This window comes from Vicugna pacos, chromosome 3 (assembly GCF_048564905.1).
Source record: "Vicugna pacos chromosome 3, VicPac4, whole genome shotgun sequence".
NCBI classification, from domain to species: Eukaryota; Metazoa; Chordata; class Mammalia; order Artiodactyla; family Camelidae; genus Vicugna; species Vicugna pacos.
The window spans coordinates 22,025,114-22,036,566 of NC_132989.1; the positions used below are offsets into that span (position 1 = coordinate 22,025,114).

At 38.7% G+C, this 11,453-nt stretch overlaps 1 protein-coding gene across 1 annotated transcript; it reads right to left on the reverse strand.

The window, feature by feature from the left end:
- Positions 1-289: 289 nt before the first annotated feature.
- Positions 290-4,155, reverse strand: PCDHB7 (protocadherin beta 7). The gene has a single exon (XM_072956406.1). The coding sequence runs from the start codon at positions 3,947-3,949 to the stop codon at positions 1,553-1,555; it is 2,397 nt and encodes a 798-aa protein (XP_072812507.1). The 5' UTR covers positions 3,950-4,155; the 3' UTR covers positions 290-1,552.
- Positions 4,156-11,453: the final 7,298 nt, after the last annotated feature.

Consider the following 11,453-nt stretch of genomic DNA (forward strand, 5'->3'; position numbering starts at 1 on the left):
CACTACAATGTCCTTACCAAGCTAAGAAATTTGGTTAATATTATTTAATATCCACCTATATTCAGATTTCTCCAATTGTTTCAAAGTTGTTGTGGCTGTTTGAATCAATCAAACACAATCCACCATCCTTTACATTTGGTTGGTATGTCTATTAATTTCTCTCATTGTGTAAAATTCCCTCCTCCCCTTTTCCATGCCATTGATTTGCTGAAAAAACTGAGTAATTTTATTCTGATACTGTGTAAACAACTTAAGGTTCTACTGATGTGAGAGTCTCTTTTTTGGTCCTTAGACTATATATCATTAGTAATGCACAGTAATATTACTATTATGAATTATCAGCACTAGCTTTTTGGTATATTCGGAATACAACTCTGCATCAATTATCTGGAAAATTGTTGAAGAAAAAGCAGTTACAAATTTTATAACAGACAAGGCTTTCCCTTAAGTCTCCAGAATCTCTAAGTAATTCAGTGATAATTAGTTTCTATTTAATATTATATATTTAAATTATTCTTTTTCTTACACTTTTTCAATCCAGCACTGGAGTATATTGAATAGAAACTTTAAAAAATATACTTTCAAATTAAAGAGGAAAAAACATGTTAAAAAGAGTAGACCGGGACAACTGCAGGAAAATGACAGCAATGAGAGGAAACTAGTAAATAAAGCAATTAAAGTTATGTAATATTTCTATTCATGGTCATTAATCTTTTCTATGAAATGAAGGTCATATGTTCAGATAATAAGGAGAAAACACAGATTGATCGTTTTTTTTTTCCACGTGAGATTTGGGTAGATCAGAGGTTTAAAAATAATAGTTGAATAATTGATCCAGAAAAACTGGATTACTAGTTTATACAAAAATAAAGCCACAGACAAGTACATATCTTATTCTTTCCAAATATAGAGAAAACTGAACAGGAATATGAATATGAGAAAAAAATTTCTCCTTAATTAGGGAGAAACATGCCAGATGATAATCTAATCAGAGAAAACAGTATAGCATTATAGCCAGGCCCCAGAATCAGAGGATTTAGGACAGATGCTCAGATCTGCTATTTATTAGTTGGTGACCTTAATGAACTCACTGAACCTCTGTGGACACCTACTTGCCCGTTTCTAAAATACTTCCCCTTACAGGTTTACCTCTAGAATTTAAAGTGTTAAAATAGTGTATGATGCACAGTAAGTTTTTTTAAAAAACACATTTAGGTTAGGTATGATTGTACAGCACTCTAATCAACTCAGAAAATAAAAGTAGCAATAATGTTGGAAGACAGTGAATTCCAATTTAAAATGTCTCAAACAAGATTTGTCATGTAATAGATTGCATACAAAGCATAACTGAGATAGAGGACAATACACATTCCATGCTTTGTGGAGTGTTCTTAGGTCTAAAACTGGATCATGAAAAGTGTAAAAAAATTTATTCTATGACTTTAAAAATACTTCAACTAGTGAGAAAGCACTCCTCTACAGGTAAATCAAGATAAATTTCTTAATAGGATTATAACAGGCATAATACCGGCATTTTATACCCCATGCTTTATCAGAAACTCGAATCATTCCGATATGAGGGATATTCTTCTACTTCCCTGCCTATGCTCTGGGATGCAAGATTGGGGATAATCGGCTTCAGGAACTTGAACTCGCTTGTCCCTGAATCTCCCGTCAGACACACCTGGTACTGGTAGCTGTGGGACAGGGTCCCGGTGCCGCTGACGTCCACCAGGTGGCCCGGGAAGGGGCCCTCGGGCACCGAGCAGCGACCCGCCCGCGCCGCCCCGCCCCGCCCGCACAGCCGCACCGCCACGAACACCAGCACCGAGAAGAGGAAGAGCGACGACACGGACGCCAAGGCCACCACCAGGTAGACGGTGAGCGCGTCGGCCGGCGCCGCGGCCGCCGCCTCCGCTTCCGCTTCCGGGGGCGGCAGGTGGGGCTGCGAGAAGCCGTCCACCAGCAGCACGTGCAGCGTGACGCTGGCCGACAGCGGCGGCTGGCCGTTGTCCTTGACCAGCACCAGCAGCCTGTGCCTGGCCGCGTCGCGCTCGCTCAGCGGCCTGGCCGTGCGCACCTCGCCGTTGTGCGCCCACACGCCGAACAGCCCGGGCTCCGTGGCCTTGAGCAGCTGGTACGACAGCCAGGCGTTCTGGCCCGCGTCGCCGTCCACCGCCACCACCTTGGTCACCAGGTAGCCCGGCTCGGCCGCCCTGGGCAGCAGCTCGGTGCAGGGCGCCGAGGTGTTCTGCAGCGGGTACAGCACGAAGGGCGCGTTGTCGTTGTCGTCCTCCACGAGCACGCGCACCAGCGCCTGGCTGCTCAGCGGCGGCGAGCCGCGGTCGGCGGCGCCCACGCGGAACTCGAAGGCGCGCAGGGCCTCGTAGTCCAGGGACCGCAGGGCGAACAGGTGGCCGTTGTCGGCGTTGATGGACACGAGGGAGGCCAGGGGCACGTGCGGGTCGGCGGGCGGCAGCAGCGAGTAGGTGACCTGGGCGTTGGCGCCTGCGTCTGTGTCTGTGGCGCTGACGGTGCCGATGTGCAGCGCGGGGCTGTTGTTCTCGCGGACCCGCAGGGTGTAGGAGGCCTGGGTGAAGGCGGGGGCGTTGTCGTTGACGTCGGACACCAGCACCGTTATGTTGTGCTGGGTTTTCAGTCTGGGAGTCCCCATATCTGTGACAGTGATGGTGATGTTGTACTCGACTCTTTTTTCTCTGTCCAGCGGGCTTTCGGTTACCAGGGTGTAGTAATTCTCTACAGATGGCTTCAGAACGAAGGGGAGGTCATCTGGGATGGAGCACACTGTCTTTGCATTGTTCCCTGAATCTCTGTCTCGAATCCTGAAAACAGCTACGACCGTCTCGGGTGAGTTTTCTTTAATTGGGCTAGTAAATGATGACATGAGCAGTTCTGGTGGGTTATCATTTATATCTGTTACCTGAACCATTACAGTACATTTTCCAGAAAGCCCTCCGCCATCTTTGGCCTGAATAGTTAATGTATAAGTTTGCATTTCCTCATAGTTCAGTGCAGCTTTAAGATGAAGATTGCCGGATGTTGGATTGATTCGAAACGTTTTGAGAATTCTTTCAGTAGCATAAAAAAATGCATAAACTATTTCCCCATTACTTCCAGTATCTAAATCTCTAGCTGATACGGTGACAACCAGGGAGCCAACAGGGCTATTCTCTGGCACCTGCACTTTGTAGAGAGACTGTACAAATTCAGGGATGTTGTCATTTATGTCCAAAACCAGAATGCGTACCAAGGCAGTCCCGGATCTGGCCGGAGAGCCACCATCCAAGGCTGTGAGGGTTAAAGTGAGCTCAGGCACCTCTTCACGATCCAGCACCCTATCCAGAACCAATTCAGGATAGATAATCCCCTCCCCACTATCATGGACAGTAATATGGAAATAGGCATTGGGGCTGATGGTGTAGTTTCTCAGGTTGTTAGTTCCAACATCTGAGTCCTGTGCACTTTCTAGGAGAAATGCTGCCCCTGTAGTGGTACTTTCTAATATTTTCAAGGTAATCTCTCTATCTAGAAATACTGGAGAATGATCGTTGATGTCTCTGACCCATAACTCAGCACGGAAAATCTGAAGAGGCTTTTCCAGTAACAACTGGAAAGGCAGCACACACGGCTCTGTGGGACCGCACAGTTCCTCTCGGTCTAATTTCTCATTTAGACGTAAATGACCAGTAAGCGGGTCAAGTAGTAAAAATCGCATGTTCTGATCTGAAACAATTCTGGGTCCCCTCGCTGACAGTTCCCCCACCCCCAACCCCAGGTCATTTGCTAGGTTGGCCAGAAAGGTGCCTCTCTCTGTTTCCTCTTCCACAAAATACCGAAGCTGTTCCGCACCAGCCCAAGACACTCCCAGAAATACACAAAGAAATAGGACTTGCCTTTTCTGCACAGCACGCACCACTCTGGCCTCCATTCTTCATTTAACCAGTCTTTCAAAAACACTTTCAGCCTCAAGCGACTCTCAGAAGTGACATCAGTGGAATCCTTAGAAATGAGCTGGACAATAGCAATGCTTGTGGGGAGGGATCCCCACTTTCCCCCAACTCCTATTACAGTGGTTTCCTTTCTTCTACTTTACTGGTCTGGCCAGTTTTGCTCTTAACACTGGAATCTGCAACATCCTTTATGCGATTATTTTTTTCTCTTTTTAGCCAGCAGCGCCACCTTGCGTTTTGTGCATGTTATTCCCGTTTTCAAGAATAGAACAGAAAGATGGCGGATTAAAGGAGAAACTGCAGTAGAAGTGACATTTTTTCCCCCAAGTGCCTTTGCTGTTTCATCTTTTTCCTCAAATGGCCACAGTAGTCCTAGTAAGTAAGCGTTCACATTGTTTTCCTCTTAGTTAGTCTGAATTTGTAGAAAAATAAATCAGTCATTTTCCTTAAGTGCACAGAATTAAACTCTGGCTCCCTACCAGGAGTAAATTGTAAGAAAAAACCTTTTCCTGTTTTTAAGCTTGATAATAAAGAATATATAAGGAAATGAAGTCTCCATCAAAAAGTCAACAAATATTGGTTGAGAGCCTTTTATTTGTTTGTAAACTGCCTAACAATAATGCTGCAAAGCAACTGGCCTTTTTTTTTTCCAGTTTCTTGTATATTAATTAACCCTCCCAGTTTCAAGGTCTTCACTCTTTACCCATGATATTTTTTGGAACACCTTCTACCCCTCAACCTCCACTACTCACTAGATTTAGGCATTATATGTATAAATTAGTGTTCACATATAATTTCAATGACTGGTATTTCCAAGCATATGCAATGAATAATCTTTGAAATTTTTTTTAATTTAAAAAAATTTTTGGAGGGGGAGACCCTTAGGTCTATTTATTTATTTATTATTATTTTTTTAATGGAAGTACTGGAAATTGAACCCAGGACCTGTGCGTGTTAAGCGTGCGTGCTAAGCATGCTTTCTACCATTTAAGCTATACCCTTCTCCCCGAATACTCTTAAAATTGATAGTAGCAAGCAGGTGTCTTCCTTGCCTTTGTGGAAGTTCTTCTAGTATTTCATCTTTAACTGTGATAGCTGAACTCAGTTTGGGGGTAAGTGCTCCCTTCTTTGGATCAAAAAAGTTTTCTTATTTTTCTTCATTCTTTCAAATTTTTAGAGCAATTTTTGATGTACGTTGAAATTGTACTTCTATTCTTTAGCTTTTTAATTCTTGAACTCTTGATATTACATATTACTGTTTTAATGCACAGTTGGATTTGATGAGCCAACACAGTTTTAGAATTTTTCTGGCCCATGTTGCTCTATGTGTATGTGTGTGTGTGTATAGTGTCTGTGATTTTGATATTAAACTATCCTGGTCTCGTAGTATGGGCTAGGAAGCTTTACATCTATTGTTATGCAACATAATATTTCTTTATAATTATCTTTCTACATGCTGTATTATAATTTTCCTTTTAAAACGGGTTGGGTTTGGGTAGTAAATCTATGACTGTATTTTCTACTTTATTTTTGGTTGTTAATCTGTCTGGTTTTGTTTCTTTTTTAAAATTTTTTTATTTATTTACTGTTGTATCATTTTATTTTACTTTATCTTGGTGGGGAGAGGTAATTAGGTTTGTTTATTTTTAGAGGTACCGGGGATTGAACCTAGGACCTCAAGCATGCCAAGCATGTCCTCTACCACTTGAGCTATACCCTCCCCCACTAGGTTTTGTTTCTTTTTAAAGTAATTTATATTTTATTTGAAAAACATTTATTTTATCTGGATTTGCAAATGTTTTGCTATTATATTTTCTTTGCATTATTTATATTTGGTTATGTCTCTATTATTAGTAATATTTAGTATTTTATCTCCTTTTTATTCTTGGGGAGACTTGCAAGATCTGTATTTTTCTGATCTTTTAAAACACACTTTTTCAAAATAATCTATGACCTTGATTCAATATCAAATAGTACAAGGAGTTTTTTTTAAATAAAATACAATAGTTTTCTGCCCTTTCCCTTTCACCTTCCCAATAATGAGGTAACATTGGTTTATAACCTTATTCAAGTTTCATATGTACATTACAGTTTCACTTCTGTATACAGGTGTGTGCCATGCTCACCATCAAAACTTTAGCTTTTATGTGTCGCCACAGAGTTGACCCCCTTACACATTTCGCCCTACCCCTACCCACCTTCTCTGGTGACCACTGCTCTGTTCTCTGTATCTATGTGTTTGTTTTTGTTTGCTTTGTTTTTCGTTTTGTTCTTGGCTTTTTATATTTCACATATAAGTGAAATCATACAGTATTTGTCTTTCTCCCTCTGACTTATTTCACTTAGAATAATACCCTCAACGTCCATCCATGTTGTTGCAAATGGCAAGATTTCATCTTTTTTTATGCTGGTAGTATTCCATTTTGTGTGTGTATACATACAAAATATGTATTATATATCACATCTTCTTTATCCCATTATCTGTTGATGGGTATTTAGGTTGTTTCCATATCTTGGCTATTTTGAATAATGCTGCAATGAACATGGGGGTTCATATATCTTTTTAAATTAGTGTTTTCATTTTCTTCAGATGAATACCCAGAGGTGTAATAGCTGGATCATGTGGTAGTTCTATTCTTAGTTTTTTGAGGAATCTCCATACTGTTTTCCATAGTGGCTGCACAATTGATATTATCAACAGTGTGTGAGGGTTCCCTTTTCTCCACATCATCTTCAACATTTGTTATTTCTTGCCTTTTTGATAATAGCCATTCTCATGGGTGTGAAGTGATATCTCATTGTGGTTTTGATTTGTATTTCCCTAAAATTGGTGCTGGTTGAATATCTTTTCATGTGGCTGTTGGCCACCTGTATGTCTTTTTGGAAAAGTATCTATTCAGATCCTCTACTCATTTTAAAATCAGGTTGTTTTGTCTTTGTTGAGTTCTATGAGTTCTTTATATATTTTCATATTAACCCCTTACTGGATATATGATTTGCAAGTATCTTCTCCCATTTGTTAGGTTGTCCTTTTGCTGTGCAGAAGCTTTTTAGTTTGATGTAATCCCATTTGTTTATTTTTGATTTTGTTTCCCTTGCTTGAGGAGACATATCCAGAAAGGTATTGCTAAGACTGATATCAAAGAGCTTACTGCATATGTTTTCTTCAAGGAGTTTTATGGTTTCAGGTCTTATATTCAAGTCTTTAATCCATTTTGAGTTGATTTTTATGTATGGCATAAGATAGTGGTATAGTTTCATTATTTTGCATATGGCTCTCCAGATTTATCAACATCATTTATAGAAGAAACTATCCTTTCTCCTGTGTTCTTTGCCCCTTTGCTGTAAATTAACTGTTCAAATATGCGTGGGTTTATTTCTGGGCTCTCAATTTCGTTCCATTGATCTGTGTGTCTATTTTTCTGTGAGTACCATGCTGTTTTGCTTATTATAGCATTAAGCAGCCATTTTCAGCTCTTTAGTTATTTCTTCTGCCTCTAATCTGTATTCTGCTGTATTTTGGTTAATTAGTTTTAGACATTATCAGCTGAATCCTTATTATGTTGGATTAGGTTTTAGCTCTTTCATGCCTTCTTTCATTTACAGTTTCCTTGGGATCCTTGTTGTGTACTCATTATATCTTCTTTCTTTTTTCCTTGAAGTTAATAATAACCTTGCCTTTTCATTTACTTTGTTTTCTTTCTATTTATCAGCTATTCTTCCCACACTTCCAATTGCCTCTCAGTACAATTTTCCACATGGTCATTCCCATATCTCCTGAGATATCAATTCTCCTTTAAATTGAGTGGTTGCTCTCTACATCTGCTGTACAGTTTTCATCCTGGACCTTTACTTTGCTCTCATTCTTGGAATTCTCTTTGCCTTTTATTCTGGTTGGGTTTCCTGTTTGAAAGATTTAATTTCTTCCTATTTTTTGGTTTATTCTATAGCTTTAATCAATCACATCCTCCAGTAGTTTCATCTGATTGAAAATATGTCAGGGGACTTGCTGATGATATCCTTCAAAATGCCTGTCTCTTGAGTCATACATCTTCAAACTGGACTAGTTGTTCACTATGCTGGAGACACGTGTCATCCTGGGATCATCCTTCAGTGTCATCTGGAAATTCATTTCACTTGTTCTGCTTTGGATTGTCTCTTTTCTATTTCTTCTGACTTCCTCTCAGATTAATCTTTCATTTTGACAGATATGTTCTGGTAGTTTCCAGAGAAGGGTATATGAGAGTTAAATTTTATTGTGACCTTGAGTGTATTAAATTACCTTTATTTTATCCTCAAACTTGATTGTAAGTTTGACTGATCATAGAGTTTTAGATTGGAAATAAATTTTCCTCAGAATTTTAAAATATTTTGTGAGTGAGTTCCCTAAGCCGATGTGTTAAGAAATCTAAAGCAGATTTTATTTCATATCTTCTATAGGTGACCCATATTTTTATTTCCTGTTGTAGTACTTTGTCATTGTCTCAAGCATTTTAAACTTAAATGCTAATGTATCTTGATTTGAGCTTATTTTCATCCATTGTACAGGACAATTGGTAAGCCCTTTCATCTAAAAAACTAATTTCCTGTAGCTCTTAGAAACTTTCTATTTCCTTCATTTAATTTACCTTTTTCCTTTTTGCATTGTTTTTATTTCTGTATTTCTTTTTAGAAACTTTCTTCAGGAGTTTAATTCAGGTGTCTATTCTTGATTTAGTTTGGGAGACTAAAGAGCTGAGTAGTAGCTTTGACTGTGGTATCCGGACTTGTACATTTTGATCATTACTCTAAGGTGAACTGGGAGCTCTTGTGGTTGAGGAAACCCCAGTGTCAGTGTGATTAGGTCTTTTCCCTTGGGCTGGTCAGATTCCCCAACTCTTTAAAAATCTCCTACCCAGGAGGAAAAGGTACAGATTGAAAAGATAAAGGACTGAGTGGGGGAAGAGGTGTGTAGGCCTGCATTATTCAGGATAGGTTAGGTTATGCTTCAGTACTAAACAGTTACAACACATCTTAATAGTTTAACACAATGAAGGTTGATTTCTTGCTCACACTGTATATCCCATACAGTTCAGCACAGGGCCCTCCTCCCAGTCCTCAGTGAGGGATCTATCTAGGCTTTTGTAGATTTCCATCTCTACAAGTCTTTCATGATTACTATAGTGGAGAAACTAAATGTGTTAAACCATGCACTGTCTTCAAAAGTTCCAGTCTGTAAGTAAAGTATGTCACTTCTCATTTTTTATTGGACAAATGAAATTACATGGCCACGAGTATTTTAAACAGGAAATAGAATTGAATTTCTACCATGTGTCTGGGAAGAGAACTGAAATATTTGTAATTGGTCCCAGTGACTATAATAGTATTTTAACAATCAGTGCTTACTATCTAGAGATCACCTATTTCCACTACACATATTTCCCCTGCCCTCAGTTTTGACCATGGGCCTTCTAATATGACTCTCTTTTTCTTCAGTCATCAGAAGACAAAACTTCAGACTTTTGCTGGGGTCAGGGAAGTAGGTTACTCAGTTACTGGAGTGGGGTAAAGTGAGCTGACTGCTAAAAGTTTAACTGATTTTGAAGCAATTTTAATGTAATTCTACTTATTTGGCATCCTGTTGTCATTTCCATAGTATCTAGGGCTGACAGTTCTGATACTTCTGAAAATCTTGCAGTCTAAGCAGGATTGGTTCTCAGCTTTTCCCACTTCAGGATTGGTAGTTGGTTTATCAGGTCTACTGAGTTATCCATGTACTTTCTAGCTACTAACTTGGATTGGCTATTAGATGAGCATATGATTGTATTTCTCCATACTGATGATGTGTTTTGTGGCCAAAAAATTCTTGTTCCACTAAAAGCTTAGCCCTCAAAGTAATGAAGTAATAAATTCAATTTCTGGGACAAGATCCTTTGGACCAGTGGTGCTTCCCCACTGTGTTGTTGGCACTGTCATCCATTCCTACTTCCTTTTATTAATTTTTTATAAGTTCAGGGTCTGCAAAGCTTAAAACTCCATTTTACAGGATCCTGTGAATTATTATTCTGGATGTAAATTAGGTTTTACCAATGAGATACCTTCACATGAACCTTTGAAGACAGGTAGAGGTCATCTTCCCATTGTCATTGCTGTTGAACAACAGATCAGAAAGATGTGAGTGCTTGCAGCCAAGTCAGCATCTATGTCCAGCCATCAGTTTCATAGGGAACTGGAGGACATTGTGGCAGCCAGACACTATGTTCCAGTGTGTAGTCATCAGTTTTGGAGGTGGGAGGGGAGAGGCCATTTTGGCAGCAAGAGTTTTGGGAGCAGCCATAGCAGCAGCTTCCTGATTTCTGTATGGCAGCAACGGTAGAATGCCTTCAAAACCAGGAGTTTGGTGTTGACTCTCTTGCTTCTACTTGTCCAGTTCTTCCAATTTTGTAAGCGCCTAATTCCCTCTATCAAATATCTCTTTTTTCCCTTTGGTTAGATGTACATAGAGTGGTTTCTAGTTTGTTTTATTTTGTTTTTGTCTTGAACTCTGAATAATTCACCCAAACTCAGTTTTATCTTCTTTATAATTTGAGTGAAAAATTTACACCTTGAATTATAAGGAATAGGAGCTTCTCACTTAGACTTTGTAAAGGAAAAGACATAAATATAAAATTATTAAGCAATTAAGGCACTACGCTCTTAAGGTAACACATCTTGGTTTAAGAATAGGGAAGAATAAAGCATTATGGGTGCACTCCTGAGAGACTAAGGATAAAACTGTTTAATAAATTTAATGTATGTATTTTAAGAAATATATAACATGGTCTGAAAGTGAATTAGAAACTCTTTCCCCTAATGTGTAATATAATAGATAAAAATTAGTTTTAAAATGTCATTATGGGTGTACTCTATCTGTGAATAAATAAGAAAAGGACTCAACATCACATACATTTTAAAAGATGATAACTAGCTCACATATTCTAAATGATATATAGTTAAGTGAAGGAAGCAAGTATCAAATAGTGTAAATACTACATAAGCATTTATAAAAATAAATATTTTGTTAGAGTTTTTAAGTTTATAAAGCAAGACAATAAAATAACAGATTGAAATTTACTCACTAATTTAGTCAATACTCATTCATCCATAGTTACTTCAGTATGTATTCTTCTAAACACAATAGAAAAAGAGCTCTCTCCATAAGGAGATTATAACCTAGTGCAGAAGCAAGATCATTGATTTGACTGGGCAGAGTACCCAATGAATAGAACAACTGATTTAATAGATTCAAAGAAAAAATAGACTAATATGTCACTGAAATAATGGCAAAACTGAATCTTCAATTTGAAAAGACATTAGGCAGAGCTTCTCATTTCTGAAACTGATGGCATAGATAATTCAGATGACCCTCCTGTGAAAAACAATAAAAAGTAATGGACAAGACTTAAAAAAATCACTTAAAAATATTGAAGAGCTAAAAACATAGTGAAAAAAGTCTAATTTTTG

What these genes read in the sequence shown, in the direction of transcription:
- PCDHB7 (XM_072956406.1), bottom strand. Translation starts at nt 3,949, where the DNA reads ATGGAGGCCAGAGTGGTGCGTGCTGTGCAGAAAAGGCAAGTCCTATTT.